The following is a 20,462-nucleotide window of genomic DNA, read 5'->3' as shown; positions in this document are numbered from 1 at the left end:
TTCACAAAGCACGCCCGGCCCCTTCTTCCAAGTTGAGCTCAGTCCGTTTCCTTGACCTGAAACAATCTCCATTCCCTCTTTCTCTTGGCTCAGTTCCACTCATCTTTCAACGTGGGGTTCACATATCACTTCTACCAGGAGCATTTCCAAACTCCCTGAGGCAGTCAGGATGGGTTGGTTTTTGCTGCAGTAATAATTGCCCAGAAATCTACACAGCTTAAAACAACAGAGTTTAATTCTTGCCCACTTGGTCTGTGACTTGGGATGGTGTGAGAGCTCAGGGAGTCCTTCAGGGACTCAGGCTTCTCAAGGCTCTGTCTTGACACTTGTTTCAATAACAATAGCAAGGGATGCTGGAGAACTATGCCACCTGGCTCTGGAAGCTTATCTCTGAAGTGACTCTTGTTCCATCATTTGCCAAGCAATGGCCAAAGCAAGTCCTGTGGCTACCCTTAAGTTTGTCAGGATGGGGATAGATAGTCTCCCCTAGGAATATGGAATTTTATGGATGATAATATGGTCTCCTAGGCACCCCCAAGATAGGTAGGTGCCTCTAGTTTTCCCTAAGCCCCTGTATATTATGTCTGTGCCACAATTTTGCCCCCAGGAGAGTGGATACACAGAGGCAAGGTGCTCGTTCTTGTTCCTTTGAGACACCCATGCCCAGCCCAGGGTTTGGCTTAGAGAAGATGCTTGGCAAATGGCAGGGTTGGGTGTGTCCCTTCTCTGCAGGCCTTGACTTTGCTGCATGTGGCTGCAGTGGGCCCCCTTCAGCCCCATGACTCTCTACCTGTCCCTCTGCAGGCGCCGGGTCCTGGCCATCTCCGATGGGATTGAGCACATTGGGAACCTCCGCTGGGAACTGGCCTTGTGTCTCCTGGCAGCCTGGACCATCTGCTACTTCTGTATCTGGAAGGGGACTAAGTCAACAGGAAAGGTAAGGGGTCTCATCTTTGAGCGTCCACGGGCAGGAGATGTGAATTGCCCTTGTGCAAGCTCACAGATGTCTGGGACCATGCCACAGAGTTCTGATTGTAAAGACCAACTTTTCCAGTTGGGTGGCAGGAAGAGCACTAGACTGGAAGTCCACTCAGGAGCCCAGAGTTAGCTCCACCGTGTATCTGCTGCACACCTCAGGGTTGTTCTCTCTTACCTTCAGAGCTTCTGTTTGCTCATCTGTGAAACGTCTGATCTTTGTGAGCCAAGAGCCATGTAAGGTAAGGTGGAGTTAAAGTGGGTCGAAAACTGGGACATGCTAAACTGCTAGGATTGATTCTTTTATCATCAAGACATGGCTCCAGGCATGCGCTAGGGCAGGGGGTGCTGGCCATCGCCACTGACAGGTCCCCAGAACTCAGATTGTCTTTCTCACTCACCTATCATCTGTGGAGGGAAGAGCAATGGCTTCCATCCTGCAGCCTCGCTGTGCCACATGCTACAGGTGGCCTCCAGGATTGCCACCTGGTTGGGGCAGAGAAGTGGAAGAAGGTGACTGGCTCATAATCACCTTGGCCTGGAAGTTGCACGTGGCTCTTCAGCTGACTGGCCTCTGGCCAGAACCTGGAGCACTGCCTTACCTAACTGTAAGGGAAGCCAGGAATTGTAGGGGAGCACAGAAACCTTTGGTCAGTGAGTGTACCGTGTGCTACAAGGATCAATACAGAGGTTATAAATGTGAAGTTCCTGACTGAATCCTGCTCAGTTATGTATTTTACTTAGAAAAAAGAGGGGGTGGGGCAGAGAGAATTAAATGCCAACATTTAGAAATTAGGAGATTTCACATGGGAAAAAAAAAAAAGAAATCTGATTCTCTTGTCCTTTGGATAGTAAGATTTGGCTACACCAGACTTTGCTTACCCACAGCAGCATGTGAGTGAGTGAGCAGTAGCCTCCTCCTCTGAGAATGTTCTGGATGACCACAGTCCCTGCCATTCCTTGTCGCCCCTGATGCTGTGACTAAGTGCCGGTGCTGTTAGTTTCCTCTTTCTTGCGTCCTAATAAAGAGGCAGATGAAGTATTCTGTGTGCCTGCGTCACCCTGACCATGTCATTTTTGGTTGTGATAGGATGTTTCTCCTAAGCCGTGTCCTAAGTGTTTGACTGGGGCAGGGGCTAGAGATAAAGCCTTCAAGGAAAGAGGAGCTTAACCACTTGGGGCCTTTATGCAAAAGACGGGTTTTCTGTTCCTATGGGGTGGGAAGGATGAAGAGGAAACTGCTAGAATGTGAGAGGTAGACTGACCTACAGGGGGAGGTTAGGAGAACACAGCTGCATGTCAAGAAGGAGGATGTACTAAACCTAGTCAAATGGGTGACTGCAGAAAGTAGAACGGGAACAGGCATGTCCCTTCAGCCATGGTGGTTCTGCTCATTCTTGCTTTCTCTAGCTTGTATCATAAAGGCAAAAGGGCTCTTCTCTTTTTCCAAACATGAGATCATTGCATTTTCCGTCAGTCTGCATCCATGCTGTTCTTCATTCCCCTCTTCGCCACCTCTTCTGGCCAAAGAAGAGGGGACGGAGTGGAGGGGTTAAGAAGCAGGGTCTGGAATCAGCATTCAAACCCCAGGTCTGTCACTCACTTGCCATGACCTTGGGCGCATGAGTTCACTTCTCCAAGTCTCCATTTCCCCTTCCATGAAATGAGGTTGGCAAGAGAGCTTGCCGAGTGAGAGTCAGCTGGGAGGATGTGCCATTGAGTGCTTAGCAGTGTGTGTGACTCATAGTTGATGCGGAATAAATGGGGGCTTTTAAATTTTTTGTTTTATAAAGATAAACCGTACTCATTCAAGAGAAGTAGTTTCTGAGTATCTACCACACACCTGGCATTATTCACTGGGTATCCCAAATTGAGTACAGCACAGCTGGCATCCCACCTAGGTAACACATGGACATGCCTTGTGGCCATGAAGAGAAGGGAGGAGGTACTTTTACCATGGCAGCCACCACCTCTTGGGATTTGATGGGGAGGCCTGCGGGGCCTTGCCAGAAGGTGACTCAGTGTGGTTAGGAGGAGGGCTTCCTGAAGAAAGTTTTGGTATATGGCTGTACCCGCATGTGGCGTCAGTCTCTTGGGTCAAAGCAAAACGTGTTTCCATCCAGCCCCCTCAGTAGGAGGCTCAGTTCCTTGGTGGGTTCCTTGGTGGGGCCATAGGGCACTGGCTGGGTAATGGAGCCTTGAAGAATTCCAGTGCGAGAACTGGTTTCCAAGAAGGGCAGACAGGCTGTGGTCTTGGAAATCTCAAAGAGGCTTACGGGGACTGTGAGGAAGTAACCGTTCATCCTGTCTTCTACAGGCTTGGCATTCTGCTGGGGAGTTTTTCCTCTACATTAGTACCTCACATCACCCCAGTGGCGGAGGTCATTGCCATGTTCTATAGGCGGAGAACCAGAGGCTAGGAACCATTAAGCAGCCTGGAAATAGTGATATGGCAACTCTGTACCTCAGCGCTGACCACAGAGATACTTGACCCTTGCCTCTTTTGGGCTCTTGATTGACATGGGAACCTTGTGGTGTTTTGAGTGATCACCCTACACACATCTTCCCAAGCTTCCTTTCTCTCATCTCTGGTAGAAGTGGTAATGGTAGCAATAGCGACAGTGATCTGCAGTAAATAGCTAACTATTTATCGAGCACTTTATCCTGTTTCACATACCCGTTCCACTCAGGCCTTGGAAACAACCAAGTGAGGCAGGAGCTATTAGCATCCACATTTTATAGATGAGGAAACTGAGGCTTGGCTGGATTAAGTAACTTGCCCAAGGACCCTCTAGTAGGAAGCAGAATACTGGGATGAATCCAAGCATTGGTGAGTGCATAGCCCATATTCTGAATACATCATTGTTATACTGTCCTATGCAATGCAGGGATAATAATGATTTTCTTGTGTGCTGGTTAGGAAGAGGTGATTAATGAGATAGCTTAGCATTTAATAAGAGTTCTATGATTATTTATTGCAGTATCTAAATGGTGCTTTTAAGGGAAATGCTGAAATCCAATGAGCCAAGGATTTTCTTCAAAGCTGGGTTCCATAGATGCTGCATGAACCGTGCCCAAGGTGAGCACTAGCATCCATGACAAGATATGGTTTGCCAGAGCTGTGAGACTCCTTGGAAACCATCTGGCCCACCACTTCCCTTATTTTATGCATGAACAAACTGAGGGTCACAGAGGGGAATGGACTTGTCCAAGGTCACATAGTGTCAGGCCAGGAATGGTAGCCCGGTACCCCAGGTTCCTAGTACTTTATAAATGATGAGGTCCCCTGGGTCATATCTTGAGGGGATCCAGGAGTTCCTAAATCATCAAGTGGACTCTTGAGAGGACAATGTGGCCTGTTTGTTCCTGTTTATTACTTGCTTCACCTTGGAGATGAGCCCAGTGGCCAAAGGTTTTTTTGGGTTCTGTACACAAACAGCTAAAAATAAAACACTGGTTGATCTGAGACTTCCAGAGTGGACAGAGGTGGCCTGTGGACCCTAGCCATGGGACCATGAGCAGAGCCACTCTCAGGGAACTCTAAAGGAAGGACTCCATTTCCCCAGTACTGTCCAGGTGATAACTGAGTTGCCATTTCCTCTTCATCTGCTCCCGTGAGGTTCAAGCCTGCTTCCTGCAGTCAGACCTTAGCAGAAATTTCTGTTTGTAATAAATGTTCATTGACGGGATTAAGTAACTTGCTCAAGGACCCTCTGGTAGGAAGCAGAAGACTGGGATGAAATCCAAGCATTGGTTCCTAGTGCCCTCTTATCTCCAAGGTGAAAACTCTACTTCCAACTTCAGCCCAATGTAGCCAGCACTTCCTGTGTTCACAAGGTGGATGTCATAAAACTGGGCTTTCTGCTGACAGATTTGGGACCAGGTCACACATAAGCAGGTGAGATAGTTAGAACACCACAGGTGAACAGCAGTACTCTCCAACAGGGTCATCAATGCATGGACCACAGAGGCTTTGCTGGTATCAGTGTCTCTCTCAAGGACAATTGACATCACAGAGACTAGCATTCCAGATTGCCCCAGAGTCAGAAGAGCAATCCATAGTCTTAGATCCAGAACCTCCTTGGAGCCAGAGAAATAGTCAGTAGGTCCCAGCTTAAGTGTATAGCAAGATGCCTGCTCTGCACCTGTTGCTTTGTAAACAGGTAGAATGCCTGAGTCCCATCTGTGTGTTGAGCTCTGTGGAAGAGGTTGGGGATACCATGGTGAAGGCAGTAGATGGTCTGGTCCCCACAAAGCCTACAGCCCTCTAGGTCAGGACACAGGTAAGCAGTCCTAATGCAGATAGTGCTACCTTTAAAAAAATATAACAGCTGAGCCAAACAGATCGTAAGAATGGGAATTCTAATGGCTGAGAATTATCTACGGAATATTGCCACATTGCATATTGAGAGCTGGAAGGCATCTGGGTCTCATTAAGTGGAAGCCCTGTTTTATGGGAAGTAGAGGCTCAGAGAAGGTTGTGAGGTTTCCCTGAAGCTACCTGCTTGTACGGGGGCATAGGTAGGATTCAAACCTGGGTGTGACCACCTTCCCTAAGTCAGATCTTCCTCTGTTCTGTACCTCCAGCAAGGAACAAATGTGCAGATTCAAGGCAAACACATTGTTCGTAGTTCTGAACACGTAGAAGGTTCTGTTTCTTGCCCTTCCCCAGTAAAATAGCTGTAGTTTTAGTCCTATGTAGCTATTTTTCTGCTCTCTAGACTCTATTGGAAGTTCTAGAAATTCCCTATGGACTTAAAAAAAGAAAAACTTTCTCAATCATATATTAAGTCCTGAGGAAACAGGATGCTGAAATGCTAGCTTGCTTCAGAAGTAAACTTCAAGTTGGGACTTGTCAGCTTCCACTTTCACTCAGGATAATTGAAACCAAGTGACCAGATTGTGGAGACATCTTTGTGGTTGTCCCACATATTCTTGCTTTATTGATCACCCAGTTTTGTCTTGCCCACTGCTGCCACCAGCTTCTCTTCCTGGTCTCAGAAACCAGAAGCTACTACGTCGTTTTGGACAGCCACCCACACATTCAGCAAACATTGAGCATTCAATAGCTCCCCAGTACCTCTAGAGGAAAGACGGATCTCAGAACTGTCCCTTTTGTGGAAGCATCTTGCTGGGTTGCAGATGATACACTTGAAGTGCTTTATATCCTACAAAATAATAATTTCATATTAATTTGAGGGGTGCCTCTTTTCACTTTATTTTATCATACTAAAGTATATGCAACAGTGTTACAATTTTGTGTTACTCTCCTAGTAACTCTATATACTTCTGTTGAAGACTGAAAGGCCCTAAGCAACTTAGGTTAAGTGAGATCCTGTCTCAAAATAAAAAAAAATAAAAGGGCTGGGAATGTGATTTAAGTAGTAGAACATCCTTAGATTCAGTCCCCAGTTCAAAAAAAAAACAAAGAAAAAAAAAAAAGAAAAAAATGAAAGAAACAAACAAACAACAAAAGACTGAAAAAACTTTGTATTACTATGTATCCTCTTGTGACTTTGTTAGTCCTTGATATAATCTTATGATTGACTGTCTATGGCTTGAGGGCCAACTGCCTATGTTTATAAGTAAAGTTTTATTGGAACATGGCCACATCCATTTGCTCACATGTTGTCTTTGGCTGCTTTTGTGTTGCTAAAATGGCAGAGGTGAACAGTTGCAAAAGAGACTGGGTGACCCACAAAACCTAACATATAGATTCAATATCACTGATTGAAAAATCTGAAGTCCGAAATGCTCCAAATTCAAAGCTTTTTGAGCACCAAGATGACAATACGGGTGGAATGTTTTACATTGTGAAACTTTGTTTTGTGTACAAAATTATTAAAAACATAGGTATTTGAAACAAATGAATTTCATGTTTAGACTTGGGCCCTATCCCTACAATATCTCAGTTTATATATGCAAATATTCCAAAAATCAACCAAAAAAATCCAAAATCCAAAGCATTTCCGATCACAAGAATATTTTTCCTTTTTTTGGGTGGGTGGGGGGCAGTAACTGGAAATTGAACCCAGGGGCACTGTACCAATGAGCAACATCCCCAGTCTTTTCAAAAATTTTTTTTTAAATTTTGAAACAGGAATCTTGCTAAGTTACTAAGGCTGGCCTCAAACTTGTGATCCTCCTACCTCAGCCTCCAAAGTTGCCGGGATTACAGGCATGCATCCCTGCACCTGGCTGGTCCCCAGCCTTTTTTGATAAAGTTTGGATATTCAACCTGTATTCAGGATCTGGTCCTTGACAGAAGTCATCTGTGTACCAATAGTATAGTCCAGTCTCATGAACTAATTTATGTAAACTTTCCCACTTCACAAGAAATGCATATGCAAGTTGCTGTCATCCAAAGTATGGCTGCTTGAATACCCAGAAGTGACACTGATGGTTTGCAGGGGAGAGCTTTTCAGAAGGAGCCTTAAAATCACAGCCTTTTAGCCCCAAGTGTTTCATCTTCTGTATCCAAATGCTCAAGTTTGCTAGGGATGCTGCTCATGCACACATTCATTCTGTCGCTCATTCCATCAGTGTTTATCATGCACCTACTATGTTCCAGGTACTAGACTGGGGGTCCTTTTCAGTGGTGAGTGAGCCCGACCATGGAGCTTATGGTCTTGGGGGTCAGAAATGGAAAATAAGCTGCAGATAATGCCACAGGAGGGAGGGAGTGGGCAGTGGAAGAGAAGTATGAGGGTGGGACCTTCCCAAAGAGGACAGAGCCTCTGCACACCACGCAGGACAGGACAGAATGGCTAGCTAAGGAGCACCTTGAGGTTCTCAAGTGGAGAGTTCCTGGCAAAATAAAGAGGCAAAATAAAGCCAGGGCTGAAATCAGTGATGGAGAGAGAGGGTGGCATGAGATGAGCAGAGAAGTGGGCAGCCGTCAGGCCTCGTGGGCCATGGGGAAGTGGGGAGGATTTCTTCCTGAGTGATGCGGAGAGCCACTGAATGTTTTTAAGCAGGCGGGAAGCATGATTTGGTTTTCTTCCTTCCAACCTCGTTCCACACCTGCTTGGTGTGGATGGATTGGTGGGGGACAGGCAGGGGCCACAGACATGTCTGTTAACCGATGATCAGGGAATTGGTGGCCACAGAAAGGAGAGGCGGTCAGATCCGAGCCCTCTTTCAGGTGGGTGTCCTCTTCCTATAGGGCCTGATGCTGTGTAGGGTTCTGAGACCTTCACCTTTTGAATGAGAGTGTCTGGCTTGGACGTTCTGCCCTCTGTAGACAGCTGTCCCCACCCACCAGGTGGTCACAGTGTCCCCTCATGCTGCCCCTATGCTGCCTCCCCAACTGGCTCTTGTTCCCTTCTCTCCCTCCTGCCTGGTCCTCCTCCTGTCCTCCTCTTGGTGGATGATTTATGGATTTTTCCCCCTCGTTTCCTGGTCTCCAGGAGCAGTGGTTGGGAGGGGAGGGCCCTGCAAAAACAATTCTGATCCTTCCCCGCCTCCTCCTGTTGCCCCTTTAAAGGAAGCTGCAGGATTAGCTGGGATTTTAAGAAGAATCATGCCTTTTCACTGCTTTAGGACTCTGTTTTTATTCTTTTTAAAGCTCTAGGACACCAAGGCAGGAGGAAGGAAAAAAAAAAAAAAAAAAAAAAAACCCACACACAGACAGACACACTCACCCAGAAACAGCTGCAAATAGCCTTGAATTGATTTTTTTTTTCCATTGCTTTCCCTCATTCACCAACAAGTGGAAGAACGGGAGGTGACATAAGGACTCTCAAACAGACCATGCCGTCTGGATAGTGGTAATATTAAAGCAAAGGCTGGAAGGGATGCCTTCTTCCTCCAGGGATGTGTTCTGAGGCCTTAACTCATTCAGTCCTCATAACACACCTTAAGGAAGGCACCGCGATTCTACCCATTGCACAGATGAAGAGACAGAGGCTCACTGGGCTTGTGCTTTCAGCCCATGGGGGGATGAAGTCAGAATCTGTCAGGGCCAGGATGGTGCCAGGTGGGCCCTGGGCTGATGGGAAGTTGGCAGCAGTTTGCACACCCTGGAGCTGCCAGGTGAAGGCCCAGCCTGGAGGGGCTGCGGGAGGCTCCTCCTTCCCCCACCAGGGAAAACCATCGGGAGCCCCACACAGACAATTTATTCTTCAGGAGCACCCTATAAAGTGTCTAATGGGTTCAATGAGGCATAAAGCAAGAGTAAAGGGGGCAGAGGGAAGAAAAGGGAGAGATGTGTGAAAGAGCAGAGAACAGGCCCAGGAAAGGAACTGGGCAGCGCTGTCCCTCGGCCCTCAAGTGGCCTTTGTTGCTGCCTGAAGCAAGTAGGAGAGCGGCCTTGGTGGCAGGGCTCTCTCCCAGCGGCTGGGGCTGATGTCTGCATTCAGAGAGGAAACTAGAGCGTTCATGAGATGCATGCAGAGCACCCAGGCAGCCAGCTCGGGGAGATCCCCTGCCCCCGGGGCCCCCAGAACTCGAGGACACCCGAAGTCGCTGCCGAGGGGTCCTTTGTGCAGCACTGGGAGTGCTTCTCACACAACTGCGCTTCGGGGAGAGTGGTAGATGGTGACATTAAGTCAAAAAAGAGTTCAGCATCTCGATTCAGCCCTTTCTCTGGCCTTGAATGACGGGGCTTCACCTTTAGCAGGAACCCTGGCAGCGAGGAGACTTGGAAAGGAGGGAAGCTTTGCGACTCAGTAATACTGTCTTTATTAAAACACAAAGGCCCCCCAAAGTCCGAGTGATTGCTGGAGGGGGGGGTGTTCTGTGGGGCTGGCCAGCTCTGGAGAAAGCTTCAGGGCTCCTGAGCGGGGCCTGGCAAGAGGTGGGCACTGTTAACCCTTACTGGGCACCTCCCAGGCACCTGGCGCTGTGTGGCCGGGCCCTGTGTGCACGGGTCTCCCAGGGATACAGAAAGTCACCTTCCCACGTGGCAGGCGCAGAATCATCAAAAAAGCTCTGCTTTCAGTGCAAGACAAAACCCAGGGCCGTTGGGAAAACGAAGCCAGGAACGAGTGAGGAATTTATTTTGCACCTACTGAATATGAGCGCCGTGAGAGAGACAATGAAGACACAGTAAAGGGGAGCAGGATGGGCAGGTGCAGGGAGTCAGGGGTCCTGCCCATCCTCTTGCCAGCCACGTGCTTTTGTGGAGGCCACCCTGCGCTTTTCTGGCTCTGCCTGTGCATGTCATTTTACCTCTTTGGCTAATTTACCTCCCGTTTTCCCTGATGTCAGGGTTAGCTCCGTCAGTGTTAAAACCAGTAGGGAGTTGTCCCTAGCAAGAGGACAAGCCCATGTTGGGCATTCAGAACATGCGACAGAACTTTAAGACACTGTGGGTCAGCCTGTCTAAAAGGCTCTGGGCAGGGGTGTCTTGTGGGCTGGTTCTGACAGGTGGCAGGAGCACTCATAAGCAAAGGTCCACAGGGGCATTTGAGTTGGTGGTAAGGGGCGCCAAAACCTTGGCAGATAGTGGACTAGATACTTAAGTCACAGCTGGCATATCACAGAGGCACCTGCTGTTGGCCAGCTTCTCCTCTCCCTTGCCCAGTGCAGGTGGGCTGGATGGAAGCTACCGTCTTCCTCCAGAGCACCTGCCAGGTCTCCCTGCCTCCCCATTCCCATCACCACCTGGGTGGGCCAGCGTCCAGCTGGAGAAGAGAACCAGCAGGAGATAAGCCTGCACTGTGTAAGGATGCTTTAGTCCACAGAGGACCACATAGACAACGATGGTCCCATGAGATTAATAACAAGGCTGGAAAATGCCTACCCCCGGTGACGTCATCGCCATCATAATGTCACAGCACAACATATAACTCACGTGTTCAAGGGGATGCTGGTGTAAACATACCCAGTGCACTGCTGGTTGTGCCAAATACGATATACACAATCGTTTACAATGCGTACTTGATAATAAGTGACCACGTTCCTGGGTTGCATATTTCCTGTGCCATGCTCTTTAGGGTTATTTTAGAGCACACTCCTCCTTCTCATTAAAAAAGCCAGTTGACTGGAAACAGTCTACTGCATTACATGATCCTTAGCCTCATGTGTCTCGTGTCCACCACATCTCTCGATTGCATGTAGAGGCCACGTGGAATGAGTGACCTGGACCGTGTAGGTTTATGAAACTGTTCTCTGTGACATTCCTCAACAGAACCACAGAGGGACACATTTCTCAGAACATGTCTCCGTTGTTAAGTGATGCATGACTATAGAAGAGGTGCAGGAAGAACTGGAGGTATAGGGGTGGGGATAGACAGGGCTGAACCCCAAAGGGCCGGCTGCAGGAAGGGCAGGCTGAGACCCTCCTGCACAGGCAGAGGTTCTACCCCACCTGATCAGTCTCAATCATGCTCTGCAGTCTTCCCCCTGACTGGTGGAGGCTCACCCAGGTTGTCTAGCATAGTCCCCGTCTTGCAGTCAGCTGACTATGTGCACATCTACAGAGCTCCTTCACAGCAAGAGCTTAGGTGAGTGTTGGAATGGCTGGCAGGACTAAGACACCCTGCACATTTTAGGATCTCCCTAGCACCTTCAGGCAGGTGTGCCCTGCCTCGCACCTGTGAGCTACATCTGCCATGCACCCTGCCCCTCCCATCCTAGCTATTGTGTCTGCCACTGCCAGACTCCACTTCTTCTTCCCTGTGGCTGGCCTCCTGTAACTCTCCTCCTCAGACTTCTATAGTCACTCTCCATCACCCTGTGCACCAACCCTGATTTTTGTAAGTTGCCAACAGCAGTGTAACACCAGCTGTGTCAGAGTGAAAGGATAGTCTTCCCAAATCCCACCACCATAAATTATTTTTCTGCTGTTTGCTACATGTGTTTGTTACACCTATCTAGCCAGGGCAGGCCTCCATGTAGGTCTGTCCATCTGTGCTGAGGTGGATGCTAAACCCTGCACAGCATGATCTCCATTAGCTTTTGCGTCAGTCTTCTGGAGGTCACACTCATGTCCCTACCACCCCTGGTAAGGCAGGGAGAGGTTTAGGAACTCATTTGAGGTCTCGCAGCCAGTGCGCATATTCAGACCCAGACCTGTGTGATGCCAGAGCCCTTGCTTTGGTATCACTTCTTAGCCTGGCATTCAAGGCCCTTCTCAGTTTTAACTCAGGCTTCCTACCAGCTGTATCATAGACTTGGTACATTTATAAACTTATGATGTGCTTGTGCGACATCTGAGCTTTAAGAAAATAAACTCCTGAAATTCAGGGTTGCTAGCCCGGAACCCAGAGCTTAAATTAAAAACAATGGGTAGGTAAGTAGGTGGATGGGTAAACAAGTAGGTGGATGCAGAGGGGCTAGATAGATGCATGGGGAGGTGGCTGGGTGACAGAGTGCCTAAGTGGGTGACAGACAGAAGGTACTCAGATAGCCACGTGGACAGGTAGACCGTTTGAGCTTTTTTGCTGCTCTGAGTTAAAGACTTGACCAGAACAATCGTAGAGGAAGAAAGTTTATTTGGGGGTCAAGGTTTTAGAGGTCCAATGGACAGCTGGCTCTGTTCCTCGGGGCTGAAGGTGAGGCAGAATATCATGGCACAGGAGTGTAGCAGAGGGTAGCGGCTCACATGATGATCGTAAAGCAGAGAGAGAGAGAGACTCTATATGCCAGACACAAGATATATACCCCATAGGCACACCCCTAATGACCCACCTCCTGCAGCCACACCCTACCCACTTTCAGTTACCACTCAGTTAATCCCATCAGGGGATTAATTCACTGATTGGGTTAAGGTTCTCCTAACCCAACCATTTCTCCTCTTGCATTGTCTCACACGTGACCGTCTGGGGAACACCTCACCTCCAGACCGAAACGTGGACAAAAAACTAATCATCTAATTCAGCCCTGTCCTTTCCCTGGTGAGGTTCTGGTGTGCTTGAGAACACACAGCCAACCATTAGCTACATAAAACACCTCTCACCAACATTCACAACGAGCACACCAGAAAGTAGGCACTCAACACCCGCTTGTTTTTGCAGATGTGAAAAAGGAAGGCTCCAAAGGTTTACATCACAGGTCAAGGTCAATTCTTGGTGAAGGAGCAATGACCGTGGTTCCAGAGCAGCTAGCTGGTCCAAGAACATGGCAGACCCAGACTCTCCACGCCTTGTTTATCCTGCCACGGTTTGCGTGTCTGGGAAACCCCTGACCTCTCCTACCCTCGGCCTTCTCAGCCTGCTCCCACGACAGCCCTTAGCAGCAGCAGCAGCAGCTGCCCCGAGATTGCCTCTGCCACGTCATGACCATCGGGCTTGGGGGCCCAGAGAGATTTCTCATCACGTGGGGCAAATATTTGCTGAGCATGTCCTGTGTCCTGTGCCAGGGACTGCAGATACCAACTCTAACCAAGTTTACAGGCTGGAGCGGGAGTCAGACAGGTCAACAGGCAGTTATAAAATCCCCCTGGAATGAGGACAAGCAGGACCCCAGGAAGCAGTGCATCCCTCACTGAGGGTGAAGTGGGGGACTGCGTTTAGCTACCCACAGGCAGGGGAGAAAGGGGATTCTAGGGGAAAAGGAGCAGTGTGGACATGGGCCAGAAAGCCAGCTCATTTCCCTCTTTGCTCCCTCCTCTCTTCTGTTTTCCTTCCTTCCTTCCTTTCCTCTCTCCATCCCTCTTTCTTCCTCTTTATATATGTTGGTCAAGGGGGGGTGGGTGTCTCGTTGCATGTCAGAGATGCTAAGAGCATCTGTTACCTTGTCCCTAGGGTAAGTCACACAGGGTGTGCTGCAAGTGTTCACTGGTTGGTCCATTTCAAAACACCAGTATGTCGTGCCTGTCATGGGCTAGGACCCATTCGATTGATGGGGGTGACAGTGCAACAGGCTTTCCTGGGGCAAGTCTTCCTCTCTGCCCACAGTGGCTAAGGAAACAGCGGAGGGGAAACCTGTCCTGGCGGAGAGGAGTGGGAATTAAGCAGGGCAGATAGAAGCTTGTGTGTGGCTCCCACTGTTCTCAGTTCCCTCATCCAAGAACCAGGAGCCAGAGGAGCATGATGATCATAGGTGGAGGGGAGATGGGGGGTGGGCCTCACAGAGCAGTGGAGTCAGAAAGACCCAGGTCCAAAGCTCAGGTTCTCCCTGTGGAGCTAAGGAACATCATTTACAGAGCACCTACTGTGTGCCCTGCGTGGGGCTCAGCACTCCACTTTCTCTACTTAATTCAACTTTCACAAGAGGCCGGTCAGACGAGTGTTGGCAAATCTACTTTATAAATGAAGATGCAAAAGCCCAGAGAGGAAGCAATAGGCACCGGGTCACAGAGCTAGCGAAGGAGTCAGCATTTGAACTCAGGTGGATCCTGAACCGATGCTCAGTGGTATCAAGTACCACTCTCCTCACCGTAGCGATCTGTCACTCATCCATCAGGGGGAAGAGAACAAAGGCCAAGGGCTCCACCTCTGGGTCCAGGCCAGAGTGCTTGAATCCTAGTTCTGCCTGCAGGGTGATCTTGGGCCTTTCTTTGCCCCTGAGCTGCTTCCTTAGCTTCAACTGAGAACATAAAAGCACCTGCTTCCTTTCCGGGCTCTTATGAGACGATGGTGTGGAAGTACTTGCAAAGTGCTGGTCTTCCAGGGAACACACAGGTGTTAGCATCTCTGTCCTTACTATTTTTATTGCTGGTAATTTTTTATAAACTCATTCCCAAACTGCAAAGCATTCTCAGCCTGATGGGTAAGTGAGATTGGATTCACTCACCTGAAGATAATCCACATGGCTTTGTAGTAAATGCTCGTTGTTAATGGCATAGTCAGCAGGGAGTTTGGCTCAGGAAGTTACCGTGACCCTCGGTGACTTGGAAAGGCCTCCTGGTAGCAGTGAGACTCAAGCTTCATTTGGAAGGACAGGCAAGGGGAGGGTTGGAGCTGGGTCTTCCAGTGGAAGGGAGGTAAGGAAGGTGGAGCCTGGGGTGGCTGTGGAGGTTGGGAGGCAGTCGGCTGGTTCAGATTTCAGAGTAGGGGGAACATAGATAGGCACTAAGGAAGGTCCCATGAACATTGGAGAGCCATTGAAGGTTCTTGAGCAGGGACATATTCTGGGAAAGTGGACGTGGCATCGACAGGCCTCACATGGTGCTGTAAGCTGTGACAGCAGCTGTCTTCCTTCCTGTTTGACAACCCCTGATGTGTGATGAACAAGAACCCCCAGTGAGAACACTGGAGCAGACGAGAATATACTGCAAACAAGAACTTCATCCTCAATCATAATTATGTCATGTCACAGTGATGACCAGCCCAGTATATATTAATAACCATAGTGTCAACCCCCAGACAGAAGCACTTACTCTTTGCCAGCCCCAGTACTGGAGCCTCTTCAAACCCTTAGCAATTCTTAAGCCATTCACTGACCCAATACCCCTTGCTTATCCCAAGGACCTTAAAACACACCTTGACCAGCCTGCAGTGCAATTCATAAACAGATCAGTTCAAGAAAACAGTGACACAGTGGCACATGCCTGTAATCCCAGCAGCTCAGGAGGTTGAAGCAGAAAGGATTGCAAGTTCGAGGCCAGCCTCAGCAATTTAGCAAGGCCCTAAGCAACTCTGTCTCAAAATAAAAAATAAAATATAAAAAAGGGCTGGGGAAGTGGCTCAGTTGTCAAGCACCCCTGTGTTTGGTCCCTGATACTTAAATAAATAAATAGACGACGGACACAATGCCCTAGCTACATTATGGGAAAAGCCAAAAGGAAGCAACTTCTAAATAAAACAGCACATCTTTCAAGTATTTAAATTATCAGGCACATCAGAAACTGTAATCAACTAAACAAACAGGCATAAACTTGTGAGGAATATGTAGAGATGTGAGACAGGAGAGCCCATGATGTTTTGTTGCATATTGTCAATATCGTTCCTCTATGTTTGACATCTTGATATAAGAGCTAACCACATAATATCATTTTGGGGTCCCTGGTATTGCAACAGTTACAAATGTAGAATGACAGGAGTCTGTTGCATTGGTCACTGAGATACCACAGTCTGTATTAACATCAGTGGTACGACAACATGACTTTCCAAAGTAATGACCGATGCTTGGTAATGTACTGGATAAAAGAAGGTATGTCCTTTTCTCAATTTATATGATAATTTTGTTTCTAAAAATTTCAGCATAAAATGAAGTTAAAAAATAAATTTGGTGTGCAAAGCCCTGGATTCAATCCAACAATCCTTTGAAATCAGTATTTTTGCTCCCACTTTATAGATGTGCACACTGAGTTGCCACAACTTGCTCAGGGTACTGTGTTTCTGCTTCACCATTTCATTGCAATACTGTTTGTTTTATGGAGCAATATGGCTTCAAATGAATTCAACCTGCATTTATTAAACACCTCATGGATTCTAGGCATCCTAAAAAGTCCAGAAGACATGAAAGTAAATAAGACTTGGTCTCAAGGGGAGAGACAGGCTGCATGGGTTGGCTAGGGGCTTGTCAGTGACCCTGGTAAGAAGTTGAGAACAATGGAGAGTCACTGAAAGGCTTAAAGCCAATGGGTGATGTACTAAGCTTTCTTTCTTCAAAGGTTGGGTAGCCAATGGAAGGCAGCCAAGTCTAAAACACAGGTTTCAGGTAGGAGATGGTGACAGCTTTGAGCTGAAGAGCAGAGGATGGAATTAGGAAATATGCTGGAGTATGAATTAACCCCCTGTGTCTGAACGTAGAGAGTGAAGGAGATAGAAAAGTCCAAGATGAAACCCAGGGTCCAGGCCTGAGTGACCAGTGCTCGATGGTGCTGTTGGGTGAGATGAAGACATATGGCAGGAGGCAGAGATGTGCTGGAGTTGAGGGAACTCATTCATTGCTTTGGGGACTCATCAAATTTGCAAGGGGTGATATTTAGATGGCAGATGGGAATATCTGAGCTCAGGAAACAGGCCTGTGGAGTGGAACCACTTGCCTCTATGTTGGGATTTCTTTACCTGGGCTCATAGATGCTTCAGAGGTCCTATGAATCACTTATTTATATAAAAATTATGGGATCATGTGGATATGTATATTTTTCTAGGGTGAGGATCCCTAGATATCATCTGGTTTTCATAAGGACCTGTGTCCCCCAAATGAGAATCTCTGATATGATATATCTCATCTCATCTAAGTTACAACGTCATTTTGTACAGCAAAAGTTATATAATGTTTCCCATTGAGAAGGACATTTATCAGAAATAAGAATGCCTCCAAATAATCTGCTGTATATTACCTTGACATTATTCCTGTGTAACACATGAAGTAGTCACACAGGACTCTGGTTGTTCTGAAGTGGTCTTTTGTTTTTTTGGGTACTGGGGTTTGAACCCAGGGGCACTAGACCACTGAACCACATCCCCAGCCCTATTTTGTATTTTATTTAGAGACAGGGTCTCACTGAGTTGCTTAGCGCCTTGCTTTTGCTGAGGCTGGCTTTGAACTCGCAATCCTCCTGCCTCTGCCTCAGCCTTGCAATCTGCTGGGATGACAGGCATGGCCACTGTGTCCAACTGGGTAGCTTCTCTGGTCTTCAGATGTATCATTTGCAGTATATTTTGGCAGTCAGTTTGCATGTCCAGTGGTATCAGAACATAAGGCAGCTTTCATCTACTTGGGGTTATCTTTTCTGTTTTTATTTATGTATTTATTTTAAATATTTATTTTTAGTTGTCAATGGACCTTTATTTATTTATACGTGGTGCTAAGAATCAAATCCAGTGCCTCACACATGCTAGACAAGGGCTCTATCACTGAGCCACAACCCCAGCCCTCTCTTTATTTTTTTTATTTGATTTGTTGTGCAGTATTGGGGATGAAACCCAGGGCCACTAAACTCCATTCCCAGTCCATTTTGTTTTATTTTTTTTTTTGTGACTGAGTCTCACTGAGTTGCTGAGGTTGGCCTCAAACTTGAGATCCTCCTGCAACAGCTGCCTGAGTTGCTGGGATTACAGGTATGCACCACCACGTGGTGGGTACCTTAGATACATGGGTGTCTTCTTTTATTAGACCCAGGGACTACTTGGTTGTTTCTTTTCAAGAAAATATAGAATCATGATCTATCTCGAATGATTTAAATTTGTTTTGTAGTATCAAATTTTGCAACCTATTTCTGTGCCTTTCTCTAGAAACAGTGATCTTTTTTAAGACATTCTAGGGGTTGCAATTGTGGCTCAGTGGTAGAGCGCTTACCCAGCATGCATGAGGCACTAGGTTCAATCCTCAGTACCACATAAAAATAAATAAAGGTATTGTGTCAATCTATAACTAAAAAAAATTGAATAAAAGATATTCTAAATATGTTAACAATTGGTTTAAATTAATTTAAAATATGTTAACTAACAAAGCCCATGGCTCAATGATAGCAATGACAATAGAAACAACTTTGACTTCAATGTCTTATACTTTGGCAGTGGACACTTCATTATTGCTCCCACCTGGAGGATTTCCTAATTTACAGAGATAATAAGGTGAACAATTACTATGGATTGGGTGATTTATCCTCCAAGGGTTTGTGTGTTTGGAAGCTTGGTCCCCAGAGTGGTGATGTTGAAAGATGGTGTGGAACCTTTAAGAGGTGGGAGGGGTTTGAGTTAGTGAGGAGGCATCCCTTGGAAGTGATTAATATAGCTCTCACGGGATCCCTGAGCTCTTACAATAGCAAACTCAACCACTAGATCACTCTCGGGCTTCCAGTTTTGCAATGCAACCTCTCATTCATGCTCCCACCATGATGTCAGGAAGTCTTCACAAGAACTGAGCTGATACAGGTGTCATGTTCTTGAATCACCCGGTGATCTAAACAAATCTCTTTTCTTTATAAAGTTAGTCTGCATCAGGTATTTCATTATAGTAACAGAAAATGGACAAATAAAGCAATTTTGAAAACACATGCCTTAGAATTGATGGGGTTGCAGATACCTAGGAAGATACCCAGGAAGAGAATGCAAGAGAGTGGAAGGGGAAACTTGGGGCTAAGAGGATGAGAAACCAGAAAGGAAGATGGTGAGAGGTTCTCTGAAAAATAGAGAAAAGCCAGACTGATGGCTTATGGAGATATGGAGAAGTCTAGGAAGTGGGTGAGGGCTTGAATGTATGAACTGGGAATGTCCACTGGAACTGACAAGGATAAGCAAGAGTGTGAACAGCACTACAGCTTCATGGAAGTGCCTTTCTCCATTTCAAAAGGTTAATTCATGCAGAGGAGGATAGCAGGAAACTGAGATCAAAAAGGACACATTGGAGTTGTAACTTGAGTGACACCACTGTCCAAGAAGGGGACACAGAAAGAGGGTCAGATTTGGGAAAGAAAATAATGACTTTGGAGTTGAGCATATGGAATTATGGGTCTTCTTAGGAAATCATGTGGGTAGACATATGGGATTTGAAAATACGAGTCATCAACTCCAGAGGTACCACCTGACTGGTGAGGGGGTTGAAGAGCATCAGCACATTGGTAGCTCCTAAGACCACAGAAGAAAGGAAAAAACCCAAGAGAGGGTGTGATAGGGAATAGAAAAAGGGTATCTTGGTCATTTTTCTGCTCCTATAACCAAATATCTAAATCTGGGTAGTTTATAAAGAATAGAAGTTTTTTTGGCTCATGGTTCTGGAGACCAGGAAGTCCAAGAGCATGGCAGTGGCATCTGGTGAGGTCTTCCTTGCTGCATCACAACATGACAGAGGGCATCACATGGTGAGACAGACCCAGCATGCTAACTCAGGTCTTTCCTTCTTAAAAATACACTAATATTGTCATGAGGGTCCCATTCCTCATGACCTCATTTAATCCTAATTACCTCCAAAAGCCATACCTCCAAATATCATTAACATGTGACTTTGTGAAAGTCTCCAGTACATGTACTTTTGGGAGGTACATCAAATCCATAGCAGGGGTGAGTCTGGACTTTGAGGAAACAGCTTAGAAATCTGCAGAAAGCAAGCCACAGAGCTGGAGGACAGGGCTTGCTCCTGGGCCCAACATACTTTCTGGTACTTAATAGAAGCTAATCAGAATCGGCTGGTGGGTTGCTTGATGAATTGACTCAAAGAAGACATGAATCTGGGAAAGAGACTTAAAAAATGGAGAAGGGAAGCAGAAAATAAAAGTCTAATAAAGGCAAGTTTTAAAACTGCCGGATAGAATAAGGACAAATTCTAAGAAACTATTAGGATGAACTGTATAGGAGGACCCCAGTGTTCTCAGCAATGGCAGCCAGATAGAGAGCTGGGAGCAGAAGAGAAATTGCCATCAACTAAGAGGAGAACAGGATGTGAGCATAGATCTTTCCCAGAAATGGAGTGATTTGGGAAAAAGCACCAGCATGAGAACCTGTGAAGGATCCTGTGGTGCTCAGGACTCCTGAGGAAGGGCCCAGAAGAGCCCCAAGTTCTTGGTGGATTGAGAGCAATCTGCCTTTGAGAAGAGGGGGTGCTCACAGGAACCAGGCAGCACTTCACTGCAGGTGTGGCCCCTGAAGCCTGCTCTCTTTGCACCTTCATCAGCACAAGTGTAAGGAGTAAAGGGACGGGGTGGTATTTCT

The 20,462-nt window shown here is 47.0% G+C and overlaps 1 protein-coding gene across 2 annotated transcripts in view; it reads left to right on the top strand.

The window, feature by feature from the left end:
* The window catches only part of SLC6A11 (solute carrier family 6 member 11), a 126,761-nt gene that overhangs the window by 30,329 nt on the left and 75,970 nt on the right, over positions 1 to 20,462 (top strand). For both annotated transcript variants that reach the window (XM_079122170.1, XM_079122169.1), the window contains exon 5: positions 805 to 937. In XM_079122170.1, the coding sequence (XP_078978296.1) occupies positions 805 to 937 (133 nt within the window). The remainder of the gene's footprint in view (positions 1 to 804; positions 938 to 20,462) is intronic.

This window comes from Sciurus vulgaris (assembly GCF_902686455.1).
Source record: "Sciurus vulgaris genome assembly, chromosome: 19".
Classification (NCBI taxonomy): Eukaryota; Metazoa; Chordata; class Mammalia; order Rodentia; family Sciuridae; genus Sciurus; species Sciurus vulgaris.
Note: the sequence above shows the minus strand (reverse complement) of the source record. Positions and strands in the feature narration are given on the sequence as shown.